General features: G+C 42.3%; 1 protein-coding gene across 12 annotated transcripts in view; it reads left to right on the plus strand.

Moving 5' to 3' along the window:
- The window catches only part of Ubp1 (upstream binding protein 1), a 45,820-nt gene that overhangs the window by 12,743 nt on the left and 9,628 nt on the right, over positions 1–23,449 (plus strand). For 7 of the 12 annotated variants that reach the window (XR_005487800.2, XM_039081289.2, XM_039081290.2 and 4 more), the window contains 10 exons: positions 1,205–1,356; positions 7,562–7,638; positions 12,169–12,274; positions 12,895–13,001; positions 14,801–14,953; positions 15,043–15,153; positions 15,595–15,702; positions 20,883–20,986; positions 22,838–22,892; positions 23,084–23,177. Coding sequence is in view for 11 of the 12 variants with exons in the window: in XM_039081289.2 (XP_038937217.1) it covers positions 1,205–1,356; positions 7,562–7,638; positions 12,169–12,274; positions 12,895–13,001; positions 14,801–14,953; positions 15,043–15,153; positions 15,595–15,702; positions 20,883–20,986; positions 22,838–22,892; positions 23,084–23,177 (1,067 nt within the window). In the remaining variant the exon portion in view is untranslated. Of the gene's footprint in view, positions 1–1,204; positions 1,357–7,561; positions 7,639–12,168; positions 12,275–12,368; positions 12,638–12,894; positions 13,002–14,800; positions 14,954–15,042; positions 15,154–15,594; positions 15,703–20,882; positions 20,987–22,837; positions 22,893–23,083; positions 23,178–23,449 lie in introns of those variants that run through there. The other 5 variants (XM_063265297.1, XM_063265298.1, XM_063265299.1 and 2 more) reach the window with 2 other exon arrangements.

The raw sequence follows: 23,449 nt of genomic DNA on the forward strand, positions 1-23,449 counted from the left end.
TCTCCCTTTGAGGCAGGGTCTCTTGTAGCTCAAACTGCCCCCAAACTGGCTCTGTAGTAAGGCTGACCTTGAACTTGTGGGATTACAAGCAGAGCCACCATGTCTGCATTTTGTAGTGCCAGGGATCAAACCCAGGACAGGGTTTCTCTGTGTAATCCACCTGCCTCTGTCTCCCAAGTGCTGGGATTAAAGGAATATACCACCATGCTTAACTGTTTGTTGTTGTTTGGTTTGGTTTGGTTTAGAAAATCTCACTGTATAATCTATGCTGGCATCCAACTGTTGATTCTCCCAAGAGCTGATATTACAATAAGAGATTTCTTCCTGAGGAAAATGTTCTGGAATTAGATACTAGTAATGATTGCATGACTATTATCAGTATGCCAAAAATAATGGAATCGTACACTGTTGAAAGATGACTATTGATATCCAGTGAAGCTGTTAGACACCAACAGAGCCAGCTAGCCAGGCCCAGGTTTGTTCAACCACAAGGCTGGCAGGTATAGACAGTCCCAAGAGAGCCCTGGTTGCAGGTCACTGTAGCCACTGTCTGTGCTGCCAGTTGGTTTTGTGAGTCACTTTCTTGGACTGGACCAGAAGCTCTTCACTCTCAGCTTAGCTGGCCTTGGTGGGGAGTATCTGCTGAGCGCCATTTTATTTGGAACTTTTCATTTTTATTAATTTATTTTGAGAGGGTCTTAGTGTGTAACTCTTGCTACATAGACTGGGCTGGCCTCGAACTCATAGAGATCCACTTGCTTCTGCCTCCTGGGGCTGGGATTAAAGACCTGTATCACTATGCTTGGCCAGTTTACAGATTTTAAAAGAAAAAAATTTCCAGATAGTGTTGTTGTTGTTTGTGGTGGTGTTGGGGCTTAAGCCTAGAGCCTGGTGTGTTAGGCAAGTGTTCTCTACTAAGTTACATGCTACAGTTATTACTTTACCATGTTTCTCATGTGTTCTCAGTAGTGAAATGGATGACTTATAGTATCTTTTAGATGAACAGATTAGCATTAATAGTTTTGTTCTATGAAATATTTCTTATATTTAATTTTAAATGTAATAATTGACTTCCTAGTACATGCAGAGTTTTAGGTTCAGTCTTGAGCACTGGATGGCTGGTAATAACCCCTGAATTGTGTTTATTTGCTTTAAAATAATCTAAAATGCAAAGAAAGGTGAGTTTCGATGTTCTGTTTTTCAGTGATGTGTTGGCGCTACCCATTTTCAAACAAGAAGACTCCAGCCTTTCTTTGGAGGCTGAGGCCAAGCACCCCCCATTCCAGTACGTAATGTGTGCTGCAACCTCACCAGCCGTGAAGCTGCATGATGAGACGCTCACTTACTTGAACCAAGGTTGGTACGGTCGTCATATACTGACATGTAAAACTCTACAAAAATCTAAAGAAGTGCTTTGATATTGTAACCTACAGTGCTATTGATAATTAAAAATGAGATTCTGAAATTGTACAAGCTTAGCAAACACTGTAGGACTTTTTTTTTTTTTTTTTGACCTAACACTGTTATCTATGATGTAGTTTGTAGTTCCTTTCCTGTCATTAAATGGACTCTTTATTCATTGAACAATAGGTTTTAGGTTTTATATTTATGGTTAATATTATCAAATGTGGAAAGGACCTGGGCCTTTGGCTCGTGATTTTGAGCCCTGCACATGAAAGGCAGAGGCAGGCAGACCTCTGAGTCTGAGGTCACTCTGATCTACACAGTGAGTTCCAGAGCTATTGATTTCCCTTACTACGGAGCTTAGAATCCTGCAGCTCTCTTTATCTTAAGACAGCAGTCCTCTCTGAGACATGTGTGTCACCTTACTTTGCTTTTACTATACAGAAGTTATTTGGGATTCATTTATCAGATTTAAGTTTCAAATGATTTTATTTATAATGTATTTAGGACTTAGAATCTTCAGAAGTAACCCATGGGGCAAGGATAGTCATTGTAACCTACTTTACTCTGTTGGCTGACTGTAGTGTTGGACTTGGAACCCTGAGGGTTGCTTAGGCACTGGCAAAAGATAGGGTTAATTCTTAGCTGTTTTAATAAGAGGCGTTTTATTGTTGAGGTGCTTGGGACCCAACCCAGGGCTCTAACTGGGTAAGGCAAGTGTTGACTCCATAGCAGACCCACTAAGAGCTTTTCTGGAACAGGACCTTGTTCCAAGAGGGCATTCTGACTGCCTCTGCAGTCCTGGCCAGCTGGGTACTTGAGCTTCCACACAGGGCAACGCTTTCAGCGCTACAGGAGGCTGAGGCTGAGACCCCAGGTCCTAGGGACAGGACCCAAGAACTTCGCTTTTTTCTTTCTCTCTCCTCTTCCCTCCTGTCCCCTCCTTACCTCTCTTCTCTTTTGAGACATGTTCTCAGGCTGACCTGGTGCTCACCGAGGTCCACCTGCCAAGTACTCAGGTTAAAGGTTAAATTTAGGTGAGGCTGCTGCTGTCTTGGGGACCACATTACCTCTCACCCAAACCCTGTCCCCATCCACTTTTTGAAATATGTCTCACTGTATGTCTTAGGTTTTCTATTGCCATGAAAAGACACCATAATCATAACAACTCTTTTTTTTTTTTTTTAGATTTCTTTATTTATTATGTATATAGCATTTTGTCTACGTGTATGCCTACAGGCCCAGGAGAGGGCACAGATCTCATTACAGATGGTGTGAGCCACCATGATTACTGGGAATTGAACTCAGGACCTCTGGAAGAGCAGACAGTGCTGTTAACCTCTGAGCCATCTCTCCAGCCCTCTCATGGCAACTCTTATGAAGGAAAACATTTAATTGGGGATGTCTTACAGTTTCAGAGGTTTAGTCCATTACTGTGATGGTGGGAAACATGGCAGATCCAGGCAAACATGATGCTGGAGAAGGAGCTGAGAGGTCTGCATTTTGATCTGCAGGCAGCAGGAGACTTTCACACTAGGCCTAGTTTGAGCGTATGATACCTCAAAGCCCGCCTCTACAGTGATGTACTTCCTCCAACAAAGCCACTCTTCCTTCACCAAGGCTACACCTCCTAATAGTGCCACTCCCTATGAGCCAAACATTCAAACACAGGAGTCTGTGGGGCCATTTGTATTCAAACCCATCACACTGTATATCCCTGACTGTCCTTGGAACTCACTGTGTAGACCCAGCTGGCCTTGAACTCAGAGATGTGCCTGCCTCTGCCTTCATTGCTGGGAATAAATTATGTCACCATGCCACTCAGAGTTTGCTATCATCATCATCATTGCATCAAATACTTGGGAAAATGAGTGCACTTTCCTTGTCTCTTTGTCTGCTGGAATCACTGGCCTCCTGTATGCAGCGCAGTGCTCCTTGGCTCAGTCTTACTCCCCAGCCCTCCAGCACCGCCTGCCTGGGTCAGAGCAGAGCTGGCAGGTGCTCCAGAGCTAATGCTGTCATTTGCTTTCTGCTAGTAACTGCCTTAGGCTCATTGTTCCCCTGCTTCTTAGAGCTATTCATTAGGACTGCTGGAAGAAAACAAAAGAAAGAGGACACTGTAGGTAATTTAGGTGGCAGAAGTTGGAAGAAGAATTCTCAGCTGAATGGGACGTTTATTGTTTTCAAACTACAGGAGTATAGAGTTTAAGTCTGCAACTGTGTATTTGCTTGTTATGTCTGAGTAGCCATTTGTATGCAGAGTTAGATCCCTGACTGTTACCCTAGAGTGAAAACTAGTCCAGACTGGAGTAACTGGTTCTCCTTTGAGCAGGGTCTGACTTGAGTAGATTACTCTTTGCCAGGGGCTAAGTCTTTGGAAGGGGATGTTTGTGAGCCCTGCTCTGCCTTAGTGCCCTGTGTATTAGCTCCTCGTAGCCACTGGAGCATCATCTCACTCTGCAGGCAAAAACCCTTTCTCTGTTTCTCTCAAAATACTGTTCATTTGGAGTTGTATTCTATTCAGAAAACATTCTGCTATGAATGTTAATTAACCAATATTAGCTAATTTGCAAATAGGTCTTATGCTCTAGGATCTAATAGCACATTTGTTGACTTAAATTTCTATTAAAATATTGTACACTTTAGAAAGAATGAAGTTTTTAATTACTTTTGTTTTATTCTATAGTAGATTTCCTTTTGTCTAGTTTTGCTTCTTGTTAGTAAACGTCAGTACTGTAGAAATGAGAGACTGGATCTTAGGTAGCGTAGAGGCTAGGAACACTTGCTGTACTCCCACCCCCCAGGTAAGGCCCCAGTTGTATGGTCCTGGCTGTCCTGAAACTCACTGTATAGACCAGGCTGGCCTCAAATTCAGAGATCTCCTGCCTCTCTCTCCCATGCTTAGATTTCCAGCCTTAAAACAATTGATACTCAGCCATGCTGGGCAGCACATGCCTTTAATCCTAGCATTTGGGATTGGTGGGATGAGCTACAGTTCGTCCCTTGGGATTTAAAACAAGCTGGCCTAGAACTCCTGCCTCAACCTGGAATCACAGGCACATAGTACCATGTCCAGACCACTGACCCTTAAAAGCCCACTGCTGGTTTGGGAGAATAAACAGTTTTTCTCCAAGAGCAGCAATTCTTGATCTGTCTGTAGGAAGGCTGTCAGCTTCTTGGTTCCTTAGGTGGACCATGAAACATCAAGCAAAGAAAGCTGAGGTGCCACCTCCCCACCCCACCCCCACCCCATTCTCTCAGTTATGTGGATTTCGAGTTTCTGAGGATCATGAAGTAATCCCAGTGGGACTAGTTTCCCTTTGTCCAGGAACCAAATGAGCACTGCTTCTCGGCCTCTCATCACTGCTTTCTTGGGTGACTCCAAGAGGTTAAGCCCTCTGTTTCTGTTTACTCCTTCAGTGTTCGTGTTCAAATGGCTTTACCTAACAGCTGTAGCCAGAAAAGCCCTCTGTTAACCTGTCCAGGCCAATCTCTTCAAAGGAGAGCTCCAGATTTTACATTAACTGATCACTATGGGTGCCCCATGGTCTTTGACTTAATCCTTTAAGTCTTGATCTGCTCTGGGTCCGCTCCTTGCTGTCTTCACCACGTCTGGAGCTTGCAGCTGTCCTTGATCAGTATTCTGGAGCAGTTCTCAGCTCTCCTTTTGAAGTTTACATCTAAAAGCAGAAAACTCTCTCCAGGGAAAGACCTCTGCTTTCACACTCTTAGCAAATGGAAATATGCCTTGTAGCCTGGCCAATTCAAACCAAGGTGAACAGTGGTCTGTATTTATTTCATGGAGGTTGACTCTCTTCCTGGTCTTAAATTAGCACCCCCATCGCCCCTCCCCACCCACAAAACCTTCCCAAGACAGGATTTCTCTGTGTAGCCCTGGCTGTCCTGGAACTTACTCTGTAGACCAGGCTGCCCTCCAACTCAAGAGATTCACCTGCCTCTGCCTCCTTAGTGCTGGGGATTAAAGGCGTGCACCACTACACCCCAGCTTCGTGAGCACTTCCTGAGTATTGGACAGACAGCCCTTTGACAAAAATACGAGTTAAAATGGTCCTTCTCTTATATTTTTGTTAGAATACTAAACCCAAAGCTCTGGAATTTTTTTTTTTTTTTTTTTTTTTGGTTCTTTTTTTCGGAGCTGGGGACCGAACCCAGGGCCTTGCGCTTCCTAGGCAAGCGCTCTACCACTGAGCTAAATCCCCAACCCCAAAAGCTCTGGAATTTAACGTGTTGACAGGTGCGCACAGGTTGCTCTCTAGAGGGATATTTACAGTTTACCATTGTACACAGTCACCACTCTCTGTCCACGTGACTTTTTTAAGACAGTAGTATTTCTCTGTGTATCTTAGGCTGGCCTGAAGTTCTCAGTCTTGCTTCATCCACTAGGGTGTTGACTTTTAGTTAAACATTTTGATTAATTGGATAACAAAGTTCTTGTGAGATTTGATGTAATTTTAAGTCTGTATTGGGGTATTTTTCAAAACTGCACCCATGCTTTTTAAAAAATGTTTAGTTTTCAAAATTAAGATTCATTGTTAGATACATTGCAATCTATGCCTTAACGTTCTAAAGCTTCTGTCATAAATGCTTTCATTATTCTTTCAATATGATGGACAAATTTCAGACTGTTTCTCAGTAATGTATTGTGCCCAGATGGCTTTGTTTCTACCAGTTTTCAAGTGATTGGACTATGTTTTGATAACCTCTTGCTGAGCACTGTAATCTCAGTGGCTCTCACCTTCCTAATGCTGCAGCCGTTTAATACAGCTCCTCATGTTGTGATCCCCAACCGTAAAATTAGTTCATTTTTACTTCATTTTTGTCATGAATCATAATGTAAATATCTGATATGAGGCCCCTGTGGGGTTCTCAACCCACAGGTTTAGAGCTGCTGATCTGCAGTCTCCTTTGCACTGTACAGGCCCATGGGATTGATAAGGTGTTAGTTAGGTCTCCAGCTCAGCGGGTACTAGAAAACAGTCATCAGTTTATGCCAAATTATATTGTCGTTTTTGTTAATAACAACCCAGAAGTAGTATTTCTTTTTAATTTGGGTATATTTAATATGTGTGTGTGTTTCATTGTGGGGTAGGCAGTGTGGATGTGAATGCTGTTGCCCCTTGAGCTAGCCTTATGGGAGGTTGTAAGCACCTGATATGGGGACAGGGAATCAAACCTGTGTCTTTGGGAAAGCAGTAAGTGCTCTATAACACTGAGCTATTTCTCCAGCTCCTCATACTTAATTTTTTTTTGCAGCAGCAGCAGCAGCTTATTCCTAATTTTCTAAATGTGAACAGTGTGCAGAAAGTGTGTGTGTGTGTGTGTGTGTGTGTGTGTGTGTGTGTGTGTGTGTGTGTGAGATTGTCTGTACAATGTACAAATGAAGCAATGAGCAAATGTGACTTGTATTCATTAAAACAGAGAGGGGCTTCCAGATTAAAATTGGGCTTGTTCTATATAAAAAATGGTTTGTCCATGTTCGTAGTACCATCTATTGTCACCCTAGATTGGAAACAACACAAAATATACATCACTTGATAAGTAGATGAACAAATTGGGTCTGTGTATGCAATAGAATGTTTTCTGGCAACAAAATAGAAAAATGTTACATTAAATGAAAGAACCCAATCTCCAAAACTTCACATATTACGTTTTTGTTTACATAGATGTCTCTAGTAGTCGAGTTCCTAAGAGATAGGAGGTGGATGAGTGATTGTCTAGGGGTTAGGAGACACAGGGGAGCTTAGGAAGTGATCCTCTGCCTGTGGGCTTTAAGATCATGAAATTGCTCTAAAATTGGTAGGAGTGATAGTTGTACAGCTCTGACCATATTTAAAATCCCATAAATTATAAGTTAAAAGTAACTTTTATGGTATAAATTAATAATTCAGAAAAGCAGAAACTCAGTCTCAGGTAGAAATTTAGTAGAATGGCAGGGGAAAGTAAACTGAGATGACCCCATGTGTAATTAGGACAGACTGCAGTGATTTTAAGAGAATAATCAACTTGAATTTGCTTCTAGGGCACACTGACAAATTAATGTCATGTAGTTGTATATTGTGAGGGACAGTTGAATTATGTAGAGTGGCGTAGTGTTCTTTACATGGATTGTTTTTGATACATAATTTTTTTAAATTAGGCCAGTCTTATGAAATTCGGATGCTGGATAATCGCAAAATGGGAGATGTGCCTGAGATCAGTGGGAAGTTGGTGAAGGTAAGGACAGTCTGCTTTAACTTGTACTCGGTACTGTGGTGTTGGGGTAAAGTGGCTAATTTCATGCAAGAGATTTCTTTGGTTCTTTTTTAAATGCATGCTTATCTTGTGCATGTGCCACTGCCCAGCACACCATCGGAGGCCGGGGGGAAGCTGGCTGTCTGCTTCCACCATGCGTGTTCTGGAAATGTACCTTATCCTCCGAGCCACTGCTACAAGCTTTTTTATAAAAAATTTCAAATGACTATTTTAAAGGTTTGGGCTTTTTAGGCTGTATTTTGCTTCCTCGTGTGTGAAATGGCAATGACAGTTGTTGGGAACCAGAAAGCAGTAGAGAAGTTAGCTTAGGTGTGCAGAGCAGAACCCATCACCACAGTTAATCCCAGACTCTTTAGACTTTACATATTTATTATTAGGGAGAGGGAGGGAGGGAGGGAGGGAGAGAAAGAGCGAGCAAGAGTGAGCGCACACGTGCACAGAGATGCGCATGCCATGTGTGGGGGGCTAGAGGGTAGCCTGCAAGTTTGTCTTCGCTTCCGTCTGCGTTCTGGGGCTTGAACCTGGATTGTCAGGCTTGTGCTGCCAGCACCGTCACCAGCTGAGCCATCTGCTCAGCCAGCCCGAATCTCTAATTTGAAAATTTATCAATTTAAAACTTTCTAAAGATTCTTTTATTTTGCTTTTTAAATTTTTCTGTAGTGTAAATTAGAATTTCAGTCTATCTACTAACATATCTAAATGAGGATGTCCACCATCCTACATAGAACAGACACAGACAGCCCATGTCTGCTCAACCTTGAGGATTGAAATTGCTACTCAGGCAATCCGCATACTCTCATATACTTACACATACTCTCTCACATGGGGCATGTAGGGTGGATCCTAGCTTCTGTCTGCCTGGGCACAGGGCATATTACACATACCACAGCACTAGAGGCAATAAGTTTTGTAATGAGCTTATTAGAGCGGTACTCGTGTCCTGTCAGTAGGAGGTTGCAGAGCTCAGCTCTCCTGACGTGTGTTGCAATACTAGGGTTAGACAGATCTCATACAGGCCAGATAATGCATGCCACTACCCCCAGTAATCACTTTTCAGAGGAGAAAGACTGCATTTGTTTTTCTGTCTCTGTGAAAGTTAAATTTGACAACTGGAGTAACCTGCTTTTACCAAAAATGCACAAGTATAAAAGGTTGGAATGTTAGGATTCTATAATAAAATTGATTAATATTTGATATGTCTTGTGCTTGGACCTGTAAAACTGGTTCCAAAAGTGGTGCATGTGTGTTTTGGGACAGGGTCTCATAGTCCAGGCTGGTCTCAGATTCATCGTGTAGGCTGAAGATTGCCTTGAATTTCTGGTCTTTCTGCCTGTGAGTGCTGGGTGGATACCACCATGCTGAGTGTGCGTAGGTGCTGGGCACTAAACCCACAGCTTCATGCATACTTTATCTCCAAGTCCCAAATTGTTAGAATAGCTTAGAAACTTCTTTGTTTGGTTTTTGGTTTTCCTCTTAGTATTGAGGATTGAATCACAGACCCCATGCATGCTACAAGCACTCAGTGAACTAAATCACAGCTCCATTGGACTCTCTCTTGTAGGTGAACAAGCCTTCTGGAGGTCCTTGTGTAGGTTACACAGACCTTGAATTTACAGTCTTCCTGCCTTGGGATTTCTAAGAGCAGAGTTGCTGGCTTGTACTGTCAGGCCTGTTATTTTAACTTTTGTATTGTAAACTTTTAATCACACCTAGAAATAGAGAGGGGATACTCTGAATTCACATAGACCTTTTACATAGCATGTGAAACATGCTTGTGTCATAATAGAGTCTCTTGTCAGTGTAAACAGTTACCAACAACTTCCCAGTCTTAGTTTCATCTATGTGCTGTTTTTAAAAGGTGTGTGTGTGTGTGTGTGTGTGTGTGTGTGTGTGCGTGTGCGCGCGCGCGCGTGCGTGGTGTGTGTGGTGTGTGATGAAAGATGCTTGTGTGTGTGTGGTGTGTCTGTGATATGAAAGATGCTTGTGTGTGGGCGTGTGTGTGTGTGTGTGTGTGTGTGTGTGTGTGTGTGTGTGTGTGTGGTATGGTCTCTGTGATATGAAAGAGTTCTTAGTAGTCAGAAGATTCCTGGTAGCTGGAGTTGCAGGTGGTTTTGAGCCTCCACATGGATGTTGGAAGCACAGCTTGGGTCTCCACAAGAGCAGGTCCTTCCTGAGCATCATGGCTGCCGAGCTGGGTCTCTGGCCCTCGTGCCCTGTGTTCCTTGGTACATGCAGGGTCGTGGTTTTGGTCAGGTTACCATGTGAGACTGTTGGTGTTGATATGCACACCAAAGGTCAGGACTGGATTCATCAGTGAAAAGTGGCGTGGGGTGGGTTGGTTTGCTCGTTTTGAGATGAGCTTTCTCTGTGTAGTAGCTCTAGCCACCCTGGAGCTCACTCGGTAGACTAGGCTGGCCTCACTCAAGAGATCGTCTGCCACCCCAACCCTCGAGCCAGGATTAAAGGTGTGCACCACCGTACCTGGTTTAATTGGCTTTTTATGGCAGTTACCTGATTAAGAAGTAGGTAGTAGGTGAGGCATGTTGGAACAAGCTAGTTAAAATACTTGTCACATTAACTTGGAGCGAAAGGGTCATTTTAAGAGGTTTTACTTCCTACTCTCTATTTAGTTGGTAACATGTCTGATTTTTTTTTTTTTCTGTTGAATATGTTAGAATATATCTAATTCTATCCTGAGAGGTAGAATTAAGAGGTTGGAGAAAGGCTCAGTGGTTAAGGGCACCAACTGCTCTTCCAGAGGTCCGGAATTCAAATCCCAGCAACCACATGGTGGCTCACAACTATCTATAATGGAATCTGAGGCCCTCTTCTGGTGTGTTTGAAGACAGCGACAGTATATTTATATATAATAAATAAATCTTTTTTTAAAAAAAAAAAGCATAGATGATGATAGGATGAATTTATTGAAAATCACACCTTTTTACATTTATTGCCCCTGGCATCTTTGACTGTACAGCTTAAATTTGGAGACACATGGTACTCATGTGCTGTGAGGTGTTATAGAAGTTATTTGTGTTGAATCTATTTAATGTGCTCTCTCTCCTTGCTTTTTATTTATGAATGTTGAGGTCTCACCTTGTAGCCTAGTCTGGAATAAGACCTCCTTATATAGCCCAGATAGCTTTGAAGTAAGTAATGTACCCTAGGCTGATCTATGACCTAGGTTTCCTGGTCCTGCTGCCTCAGTCTCCCGAGTGTTGGGATGGCAGGGCCTGTGTCTGTGTTCCAGGTTCTGTTCCCTTAGCCTTGGTTTAGTGGCTGTGCACTGGTCTCTGCCTCATGGCCTTGGATTGGTAGTTGGCTCCTTTATCTAGTGCTAGTTCTATAGGGGAAGCCTCTTTTTACTCAGAACATTTAGTTCCTTCTCGTGTTCTTTTGTATCTTCCAGTTCAAACCACTCCCAACATTACTACCCTTTGACTTCTTAGTTTGTCCTGTTGTGGCCTGCCAATCACGTACGTCAGCCTCAGACTTGCTGTGATCCTTCTTCTTGTCCTGCACTTACTGGGCTTAAAGATGTGAACTATGGTGTCTGGCTCTGCTTTTTTATATAAAATTTGAGACAGGGACTTGTTAAGTTGCAAAGGATGGCCTTGCACTCCCAAGTAGTTAGGTTAATATTATAGGCCTGTATCACTAGGCCCTGCTAGGATGGTCATCTTTGTAGTTTATTGATTTGTATAATTTAGTTGTATGTATATGACACAATGTGTGTATGGCCATTAGAGAAAAGTTTTATTGAATCAGTTCTCTCTCCCCACCTTTATGTGAGTTCCCAAGATTGATCTTAGGTTATCTGGCAAGCACTTTACCCTCTGAACCATCTTACAAGCCCATCCTTAAAGAAGCCTAGCCATTATTGTTATTTCTGAGATAGCCTCTAGATTGCTGGGATTGCAGGCGTGAGTCACTGCAGCTAGTATTAAGATTACTAGTTTACTGTTGTATCTGCGGTTATCTATCGGTATTTATAACATTTTCATCTTTCATAATTCTTTTAGGCAGCTGGTAGTTTCTCATAGAAATCTAATCCCTACTCAATAATTTCATGGCCATGTACACTGATTTTTTTTAATTATAATATGAATTACTTTAAAATTACACATTTTAAATTTGTATATAATTTTTAGGTATAATTCCTAGTTTCTAAGTACTCGTGCTATAAATCAGGTATCCAAAAATAGAAAAGTTCACAGGTGGAATTTTTCTTCTCTTATTTTGGAAATAAGATGTCACTATAGCCTATGTTGGCTTTGAAATGCGACCTAGGCTGGCCTCAAACTTGAAGCAGTTCTCTTGCCTCAACCTCTGGCATTATAGGTTGAGAGCCATAAGGTCCAACTAAACAGAAGGAGTATTTAAGTAGCATACTGGGTTTGCATGCCCCTCCATTACTGATTAATCTGGGATAGCAGTGACGGCGATGCTTCTGAGCAGGTAGGGTGCTTACTGCCCTCCCTTGTTTTACAGAGCATCATAAGAGTGGTGTTCCATGACAGACGGCTACAGTACACGGAGCATCAGCAGCTTGAAGGCTGGAAGTGGAATCGCCCAGGAGACCGGCTTCTTGATTTAGGTACAAGTGGCCATCAAAAGACTGGAAGTGAAGGTGCTGTCTGGTCACAGACCAGCACCACGAAAGATTTGTTGCTCAGATGCAGTTGGTGTTAGATCCGTGTCTTGAGAATTGTTTAATGCTAAAGGAGTGAAGTAGCTTTCTGGTGCTAAAGTAACCTCAACCAGGAATTGTATGAATTTAAAGCTGCTTTAAACCTCAGATGGCGCCATCCATCATATTTTTAATGCAATGAAATACAAGCCATGGTGGGAGAAACTGTGATTCTTGTTAGGTGGATTTGATATTGAAGACAAGGTTGACTACGGAGAACGGTGAAGGGAAGTTCAACATGGATTAATTATTTCCATAGAGCATAATATAGTAAGTTGTAAGTTTGGTTTGTTTGTTTGATTTTTTTGTTTTGTTTCGTTTTGAAATGGGGTTTCACTGTGCTGCCCAGGCTGTGCTTGAACCCCTAGTCTCAAGCCATTCCCTGTACCCCAGCCTCCCGAATAGCTGGGACTCTGCTTCTCTACTTGAGTAGCCGCCACACCAGGCTCAAATTGTAAGTCTTTTAATTACTTAAGATGGATCCTTTTTTTTTTTTTTTTTTTTGTAACTTGTGTTTGAACATACAGATATTCCAATGTCTGTGGGAATAATTGACACAAGAACAAATCCAAGCCAGTTAAATGCAGTTGAATTTCTGTGGGACCCTGCAAAGCGCACATCTGCCTTCATTCAGGTTTGCCTTTTTATGTCTGCCCCAGTCATTTAGAAAATTAAACTCCTATCTCATGAAAATATTTCCTACTTGTAAAGTATAATGTAATGCCTTTTTTAAAAAAATAAATAAACAAAGTTAAAATGGGTTTAATTTAGTGGATTAGTCATGAAGACAAAAGATGTTTGGTGAGAAGTTTTTTTGTTGTTGTTTTGTTTTTTGTTTTTTGTTTTTTTGAGACAGCGTCCTTTAATACCCCTGGCTGTCCTGAAACTCACTCTGTAGACCAGAATGGCCTTTAACTCACAGAGATCCTCCTGCCTCTGCTGGGAGTATAGCTGCGCACCACCACACCTGGCTTTTTTGAGACAAGGTCTCCACCTAGGTGGCCTGGAGTTTGCCAGGCAGAACAATGTGCCATCACACCTGGTTTTAAATTCTATTTTTATTATTGGTGTTCATAATAATAGAAATTTCTGTTTTTCATGATGCACATTTCTTTTGAACAGAAACTCCTATTTAAAGGAAACTGCTGAAAAAAGTTTCAGGTTTAAAATTTTTTCTCTAACATTATTTAAAACATATTTGCGAGCAAACTTTAAAACCTCCACAGTGAAGAAATAAAAGTGGATTCTCCGTGTGTCCATCATGTGGTGAAGCAGTTACCATCTTTTTCCCCTAGTTTTAGTTATCATTGGCTTATTTTTTGAACAGGGTTTCTCTGTGTAGCTCTGGCTGGCCTGGAACTTGCTCTGCAGACCTGTCTCAGCTGAGTGCACAGAGACCTACCTGCCTCCTCTCCTGAGTGCTGGGAGGACAGCCGGGCACACCGCCCCAGCCACTGCTGTATATGTTACACATACCCATGGAGTTTCATCCATAGACAACCTTGAAATTAACATGACCACATATTTAAAAGTCACAAGTAACTGTGCTATGTACTGTGTGCCTTTGTAAGTGGTGGGATTTTAACTACTGTGTAGATAGTTATGGCATAGAAGGGAATAGCCATTCAATCGTTGGCCAGCTTAAGTGTTTACATCAACTCTAAGGAGCATTAGCACTCAGTGTTTGAATTGTCTCCCAAAAGTTACCCATCAGTTAATAATGATGATGACATGATTCATATTAGTATTTGTTCAATAGAATAACAAGTTTTGTAGTACATGGGAGGTACAGTACCTGGCCTTATCTCAGGTTGTGCAGCCCTATTTCGGAGGTGAGCTATCACATTGCATATTTGGAGGAGGGCATGTCTATGCAACAGTCTGAAGTGACTTTGGTCTTACTGCTTGCTAACTTTCTGTTCTACCCTGAGCTTGTTTTCTGAAGGGGGAAGCATGAATATTGCCCCTGGGATCCTGACAGAACTTAACAAGGGTTAACCTGGAGATTTTAGATGGAAAGAATGAGGCTTTAGGGCCTAAAATTGCCCAGGAAAAGCATCACAATATGGTGTATACAGAGAAGCAGTAGCAAGAAGCTTGGTTGACTACAGCAGGGTGGAGACTGTGGTGAAGCAGTTCTTAGGACCTGAGTGCATGTTGTTGGGGTAGACAGGTGATACCACAAAGAAGCGTCTATGCTCTTCGTTCCTCACTAGAGCAGATCCCCATGAGAGAGGCACTAGAACGAAAGGCTCCAGGGACATTTGGTTCTGAAAGGAAAGCCTGTACCCAGAGTAATTCAGAAACGTCCTAAGATAATGTGACTGTTTGTCTGTTTTAAGGGATCTTGACTGTACTTCCATGAGGGAATAAAATAGGAAGAGCCCCAGTAGAAGGTTTTTTTTATGTATTTTGGCTTGAATTGTTTTATAGGTACACTGTATCAGCACCGAATTCACCCCACGTAAGCATGGAGGTGAAAAAGGAGTGCCTTTTAGGATCCAGGTTGACACCTTTAAGCAGAATGAAAACGGGGAATACACAGATCATCTTCACTCAGCTAGCTGCCAAATCAAAGTCTTTAAGGTAAGCAATGGAACCCAGGAGGGACGCTCAGTTTTGCTTGCTAAGCTGTGTGCTGCTAGGTGAATGAAGTCATCTACTTTGTGTTCAAGCCTAAAGGTGCGGACAGGAAACAAAAAAATGACCGAGAAAAGATGGAGAAGAGAACAGCTCATGAAAAAGAAAAGTATCAGCCGTCTTACGACACCACCATCCTCACAGAGGTAATACAGCGCAGCCTTTGGCTTTGGAGAGAAGCAGAGGCGTGCGTGTTAGCTGGACCTCACACGTGTGGCAACAAGGGAGTTGGGGTGGCTGGGTGGCGCATTGACGTGATATTCTGAGGGCTTTGTGGGCACATATTTTTCCTAAGATTGGGGATTTTTATGAGTTTATTTGCATGGGTGGGATCTTGAATGAAGATGCTGAAATCCCAATGTGAGGTCTCAGAATAGACCTGAAAACTTTGAAATTGATAAGAGATTTAAGTGGGGGCCTAGAATGTCCAATTTTTGTCACTGCTGGGGTTTTGCATTTTCTTTAACATTGAATCCTGTTAGTCATACATTTGTTTAATTGAACGCATATGAAGACATAAAACAGGGTATTAGGTCTTTCTTTGTATAATGAAAAGACATTGATCCCAATCTTTGGTGTTTGTCCAGATGAGGCTTGAGCCTATAATTGAAGATGCAGTTGAACATGAGCAGAAAAAGTCCAGCAAGCGGACTTTGCCAGCAGACTACGGTGATTCTCTGGCAAAGCGAGGCAGTGTAAGGGGCTTCTGCTTCTCTTTTCATTGTGCAAGAACCCTTCCTTGTGCAGTGTTAGATATAGGATCAACTCCCATAGAAAATAAAGCCGAAACTGTTTTTGATGTCCATGTCTTGATTTAATTTGCTTTTGTTTAGCTTTCTGCTTTCTGTTTGTTCCTCATTGAGGAAAATTTCCTAAATCTAACACTTTAAAACTAAACATAAACAGTGTTGACCATATTGGGTGGTTTTGGACACTCAGAGATATGTTTCCCAACCTGTTCCCTTGTTCCCTCCCCCGTCACACACACAACTCCTTCAAGATAATTGAAATTATCTGACTAATTTTATTTTTATTAATTTGATTATTTTTGTTGTTTTGTTTTTTTGAGACAGAGTTTCTCTGTGTAGCCTAGGCTGTCCTACAACTTGTTCTGTATGCTAGGCTGGCACTAAACTTCTAGAGACCCACCTTCCTCTGCCTCCCAAGTGCTGGGATTAAAGACGTATGCCACCAGCTCCCAGCTTACTTAACTAATTTTAAATAGCTATTTTTATGTAGTTAACGAAAGTTTTGCTTTTTTTTACATGTATACCTAATAAGACTATTTCCTAGGTAATTAAATGATGACAGGAAGCTTGGCATGAACATGTGCAGTACTCCATGTCACAGTCCCTGCATGCACCATAAGGATGTGTGTGTGTCTGTGCTTTTAAAGGCCTTTTTGGTGGCACTGTTAGAAAAACATCTTTGACTGTGTAGTGTTTACTCTTGGCACCTGCATTGTGATGTAATTCTTCAGACTACAGTAGTGACCTTGCTGCACTTAATCCCAGCACCCTCAGGAATAAGCAGCCAGTGAGAATCTTGTTGAGTTTTGTCAGGTTAAAATAGCATGTTTTCGGCAGTCCATGGAGGATTGTTCTGTTGTACATGTAAATCAGCGTACATACCTTTATTAAATACGAGTAGTTATATTATAGGTTTTCCCTAAATAACTGTTTTCACTGAGCTGTTCAGTATTGTACTCTGTTTTATTGGTGTCCCCAATTTGAAGAGTGGATTTTCACTCTTTTATCTTTATCTGTGATTAATCGTGGAATTTGAAGATCAACATCGCAAGCTCTTTCACAGGGATGTCATTTCCCATGTAAAGCCGTGTTTAAAAGCTTCTATATGCATGCTTGCATCCGGATGCTGGGAGCATATGCTACACTTTTTATCTTTTTATCTTACCTACCTACCATCCTTTTTCAGACTAGTCCAGCATGGCCTGGAGCTCACTGTGTCGCTCTCAGGGCAGTCCTCCTACCTCAGCCTCCCAGGTACTCCTAGGCTTACAGGTGTAAGCCACCATGCCTGGTTCTTTATATTGTCTTTAATTGGGCTGTTTTGGTTTAAATCAGTGGTGGTCAGGACCACTGAATGCTCCTTTCCCCAATTGTCTGTCCTCCTGTTCTACGTTTTATTATCTTCAATTGTTCTGAAAACCTACAAATGTTCTTAATAATTTTTTGAGGGGCTTATGGGAGCTTAAGTCACTTGCCTTATAACTTAACTTGCCCGTTACAAACTCTCTAATTTAAAGAAGTTGATTCTAGTGTGTTGTAGCCCGAGCCAATCTGAAAATGAGGCAGTCCATGGTAAATTGTCAATCTGAAAATGAGGAAGTCCATGGTAGATTGTCAGTGCTTTTTAAGTCAATATGCAAAACATCAGCAGTTCATGCCTGGGATTTCACATCTTCTTAAGTGTGTCACCTGCCACCCTGGCTGCATTTGGTTTGGGTATGATGCTTCTAGTGTTGGTTAGACCTTAAGCTAAAAAAAAAACTATTTTCAAAATGCAAGGTGCAGAACATGAACCCCTTAACCAAGACCATAGCTGCAACCCTTCGTCTGTCTCTTCAAATGTCTGTGTCGGGTACTGGGGGGGTGGGGGGGGACGGAACACCTTTCTTGCAGTTTTGAGCAGTTAATGTTGGCTTCCAGTTAAAGGGATATATCCAGAAGTCTTGACAAAGGTGCTGGATGACAGGTCCCACACTGAATTGTCACACCTACTGGCTCCCAGGATGATGAGTAACAAAGCCTTCGTGTGTCTGTTGGTCTCTGGCACACCCCTGGGCTGCCATGGCTTGCTGCCCACAGTGGGTCCTCATTCTTTAATCTCTGTGGGAAACGTCCACATTCCGAGTACCCTGAAACCAGAACCGTGCAGGTCCAGGCCATCGGCCGAGGCTTCAGGAGCATCACTGAAGTAAGCACTTCCTTCCACTGCTGCTAACAGCGGGTACCCATTAGTGCTACCGTGCTTGCCTAGCAGAGAAGGTTCTAATCTGCCCTCCAGCCACATAAAGCAAACAAGACTTCAGAACTCTTCTTGTGATAGTCAGAGCATCTGAACTTTTAATAGATGAGTGTATGGTGAATAAATGGGCTCTCTACTGTGCCAAACCAACTTCAAGTTCGGGGATAGCTGTGTTTCCTCACAGAGCTAGCAATAACCAAGGCAAGTTTGCTTTGGAGAGGCGTTGCTTTGGATATTGAGAGTTACTGAGATATGTGTGCTTGGACGCGTGACTACACTGTGTTAGGAGAGGATGGTGTAAGAGGAAACACTTGCATGTGGTTGGTGGGGTGAGAGCCCTGCTCCCGTGGTCACATGTGCTGTAATAGGCACGGACACTCCACACTGTGTCACCTGAAGAGAGAGTGATCTCTAGTGGATAAAAAAGGCAAAGGCTCTTCTCTTAACACAACAGGGATTTCCATGTGGAGTGCCATCTATAGTAAGGTCACTACCCGACTCGACCAGCCATTAGTTTCTGCTTTGAAAGGTGGTTGTCTGGGGAACAGAGTCTGCAGTGATTTTTCCTCTCTTTCAAGGGCTCCATAATTGGTCAGATATGGACAGCTGGTGATTTCTTTTCTCTCCCTGTTGATGCTTGCATTTGGTGGCTGCTAAGACATGTGGTTTCTGTCTAGAGAGATTCTCAGTGCAAGCTCTGGGTTTCACATTAGTGAGCTTAACATTTTGTAAAGAATTTGAAAAAGATGATTTTTTTCCCTTGATTATTTTCAAAATAGCATCCAAATGTTTCGTTGTAAATTTGAACAGTTGTAAAAAGGAAGCATTTCCTGACATGATGAATATTTGTATTTATTAAATTAAAACTTATCTCTGTGAGTTTAAGGCCAGCCTGGTCTACAGAGCGAGTTCCAAGACACCAGAGCTACAAAGAAAAACCCTGTCTCTGGAGAAAACAAAACAGACCCAAAAAAAAAAAAAAAAAAAAAAAAACTATTGAAAGTTAAATCTATTATTAATTAGGAAGAAGTAGCCTGCAGAATCCAAGGATCACAAACATTTTAAATCTCTTTCATTTAATACTCAGGTTTACTCCGCTCGTCTCTCCTGGTCTCACCTTTGTACTCTGATGGTTTTAAATGTTGCCTTTCTGTGATCACCCTCATGCCTGGAGGCCTTTCCATAACCTCAATAGCTTTGAAGAGTTACATGTTTTTATTTTATATGTATGAGCATTTTGCCTGCCTGCATGCATGTCCGTGCACCACATGTGTAGTGCCTAGGAGGCCAGAAGATGGTGTTGGGTCCTGTGGAACTGGAGTTAGAGATGGCTGTGATCCAGCGTGTGGGTGCTGAGAACTAACCCAGGTTCTCTGCAAGAACAAGTGCTCCGTAGTCCTGAGCAGCCCAGGCCCGGTAGCCCCACTTCTTCACAGTAAAGCCTCTGGGGTTTGACTCAAGGCTGACTCAAGCTCATAGTAGTCTTTCCTACTTGGCCTCCTGGATTTAGGGATTGCAAGGGTGAGTCCCCACCACTCCTGGATACAGTAGATCTTTGTGAATTGGGAAGAATGTTTTCTTGTTTTAAATTTAGGGTCTTAAAGTTGGCCTTAAACTTCTGACCATCCCGCCTCCACCTCCAAACCCTCATTACAGACATAGGCTACAAGCCTGCCAGAGAGTTAAGTGTTGGATTTTTCCTATGACTGTAGATTAAACCTGGGTGAGAAATTAAGTATTTGTGTGTATGCCAGCAGCCTGAGTTTGTCTTTAAGTCTCAAGTGGTGGAAGGAGAGAATAGAGTCCCCAGAGTGTTTTTGACCTCCATGTGCATACCATGGCAGGTGTGCGTACATATAGACACGCACACACGTGTGTACATAAATAAAGGTAACTTTGAAAGGAAAAACTCATTAGGACAAGTTTACTGAAAGAATTATACACATTTTAATGATAATAAATATAAAAATGGACAAAACAGATAAAATGCCAATTTGTTTGGCTGTGGAGAGTCTTGAAACCCCAGTGCTAAGGTTAGATGTGGTGTCTTTCTTCTCTCAAACGGGAGCAGGCCATTACAAAGGGGAACCCTTGAAACTAACATGCTCAACAGAACACGTGTGGGAAGAGTACTGGTTACTAGGTGGACCTTTGTGACGCTCGGAAGGGACAGTTTCTACTTGATTGCTGTGGCCTGCTCAGCATACTCTGGACCTCAGCTTATTCAGTCTTATGACTGGAATGTGTTTCTGTATCTTTGCTCTGTCTCTTGTCAGAATTTGCTTAAGGTGAAGAGCTACTCAGTTTACCATGTCTGTTTCGGAACGCACAGTCCTGGCAACTACCCACAATTGACAGGCGTGTGTGCTAGCCTGCTCAGTAAACCTTGTATCATATCATATAGTGGTACTGATGGGTACGGATGAGGCTGCTCCCTGGCAGGCATAAGGAGTAATTAATCGACAGGCCCTAACCATACCCAGATCACCGTGGAATGTCAGATGTTGCTTGTGAATCTCTTTGTCTGCTGCTTTGAAACCTTGAAACCTTGAGACGTGTTTGCTGGAGCATCTGACAAGATACTAGAAATGTATGTGTGTGTCTGTCTGCGTGTGTGTGTGTGTGTGTGCGTGCGTGCGTGCACGCGCCTACATGTAAGCTTTAAGAAAACAAACGTCTGTAAATGTTGCTGCTATCATCACTCAGGACATCTTTAAGCTAAATGAGTGTCTTTTGCTGCACAGGGTGAATTTGACACATTTGATAGGCAGCGGGTATCTTATGGTTTATAAGTTTGTATGGGGTCAGTTAGAGACCAGATTACAAAAGTGCTTCTTCTGTACATTTAAAAAACATGTTGTTAACTCATTTCTGTTTCTGTCCTTAGTGCTCTCCATGGCCCGACACCCCTACAGCCTATGTGAATAACAGCCCTTCCCCAGCGCCCACTTTCACCTCCTCACAGCAGAGCACGTGCAGTGTCCCAGACAGGTACCTGGTTTGTGTGGCCCTGTGCTTGCACCATTTCCCTTCTAGTTCCTGTCCATGTGGCCTCTGTGTGTGTCTGTGTTGGGTGTTAGAAAATAGCCCGTGCTTGGCTCATAGTCTTTACCTGACAACCTTTGTGCACCTCGTCTGTGTCTCACACATTGACAGTTAAGTCCTGCAGAAAGCAGGCAGAGAAGCATCTTCTTCAGATACAGAAAGATTTTCTTCAGAAAATAGGAAGATTTCCAGTTTGAGACCAGCCCGGGGCTACATAACAAGACCCTAACTGACAAAGGGGAAAGAGGAGTTTTTAAGATAGAGAGATTTAAGAAAGCATTAACAAAGTCCGGTTAAGGACCCAGCGTAAGTGGTTGATGGGAGGTTCTGATATGAATATATTAAGGCCCCATTGATCACAAAGCACAGTGGACTTTGACTCACCACACGACACACATTTGTATCGTTTCTTACCCTCACAGCAAATGTAGTTTTTTAGTTGAGTATTTAAGATTGAAAGGAAAGATCTTTCTTTTTTTTAAAGACTGTAGTGGCTTTCAAATCAGGACCTCTGGACTTCTTTAAATGTGTTATCTGGCTTTCACAGCTGAGAGTCCAGGGAGCTCAGAATGTGAGCTGCATAGACCTGAGCCTTCTGTAAACCTTTGGCTCCTAAGGTCTTGCTGGAGGGCAGTAGTGCAGAAGTTCCTGCTTTTTTGTTTGTTTGTTTGTTTGTTTTAAAGATTTATTTATATGAGTACACTGTAGCTGTCTTCAGACACACCAGAAGAGGGCATCAGATCCCATTACAGATGGTTGTAAGCCACCATGTGGTTGCTGGGATTTGAACTCATGACCTCTGGAAGAGCAGTCAGTGCTCTTAACTGTTGAGCCATTTCTCCAGCCCAAGTTCTTGCTTTTAGGAAGTTTCTTATGGGACAGAAAAATTAAGGAAGCATGAGATGGCAGGGGAAAGTTCTATGTCGGTCTTTTGTTGACTGGGTCTGGTAAGAAAAACTACAAAATCTCAGTTTCCTTCTGTGGAGATGGAAAAACTAGCCAGGAGCCTGTTTGCATGTAGTGGTTGTGTCTATAAGTAGAAAAGTTCTCATGAACCCGAGGTTACCAGAGAGCCAGTGTGTAACATACAAGAAGTCTCTTGTGTTTCCTGTCTGGGTATGTGAGCAAATGGCTATGATCTCAGAGATGAGCTTTGAACTGTGTGCCTTAGTTGTCTGGATGTTTCCTTGAGAGCCCACTGTGTTTCCAGCACAGCCCCATTTGCTGAGATATATAGAAGACCAGACAAGTTCCTGTTGAAAGGGCTTCAGGCCTAGTGAATGGAGAATAATGTAAGGCCTAGGACATGGGGAGCTGTGCTGAGAACGGGGCCTGCTCGGCTCGTGTCTCTGGGCAGTCACTTGCAGTTGTCTTTATGTCTTTGACTTGTCCAAATATAGCATGTTTGTCTCATTTCCTTTACTAATGAGGAAGATTGTCTGTTTAGTTAGGATCACTGTTTCTTATAGCCTGGTTTTCTCTTAGAATTTTTTCTGGTTATTTTTTAGCTGTTTATCTTATTTGATTTCACATATTTTCCTAACTAAAATGAATGCATACAATCCCCAATTACCTGGCACCCATATAAAGACTGAAGGGAACCCTTCACAGTGCTGACCTCACGCATGGTGGTGCTGTTGTGCCCGCGTCCCGTCCTCCGGCTCTCCCTGTTGTGATGCATTCTTGTTGCAAGCTTACACTTTCTACACCGTCGTCCTGTCCAAACTGCCTGTGCAATAGATAGCCTTTAATTTCCTAAACAAAATTAAAAGCCATTCCTTCCTTTTCCTTCTCCAGCAATTCTTCATCCCCAAATCACCAGGGAGATGGAGTTGCACAGGCATCCGGGGAGGTAAGTATCTTTCCTTAAACTATTAAATGTAAAGGTTCAGCTGGTTACATGGGTACTCAGCCATCAGCTGGTGTCCGACTTCAGATCTTAAAGCCTTTCGAGTTCTGCTTAAATATTCTTCATGACAGGCCAGTGACTTTTAAAAGCTTGAATAGTTTTATCTATGCTCTCTCTCTCTTTTAAATTAATAGCAAATTCAGCCTTCAGCTACAACCCAGGAAACACAGCAGTGGCTGCTCAAAAACAGGTTCTCTTCCTACACAAGACTGTTCTCTAATTTTTCAGGTATGTGCATGCGTGAGAATATTTTATTTGTATGTTTTTCTGCTTTTATTAACTAAGAATTTTGAAACTTTTGAAGTACTTTTAGATAAATGTATTACAAACAAGAAAAAAACATACTATCTCTCAGTATTCCTCAGTTGTAACACCCTGTTAAAGTCTTCCAAACCAGGAAATTCAGTCACTGCTGTGTATTTAATTCTATGTGGTATTTTCAGTCTATTTCTTTTTATTACTTTAAAGTTATGTGTGTATATATGTGCCTGTCTCTGGGT

Source organism: Rattus norvegicus, chromosome 8 (genome assembly GCF_036323735.1).
Source record: "Rattus norvegicus strain BN/NHsdMcwi chromosome 8, GRCr8, whole genome shotgun sequence".
In the NCBI taxonomy this organism is placed as follows: domain Eukaryota; kingdom Metazoa; phylum Chordata; class Mammalia; order Rodentia; family Muridae; genus Rattus; species Rattus norvegicus.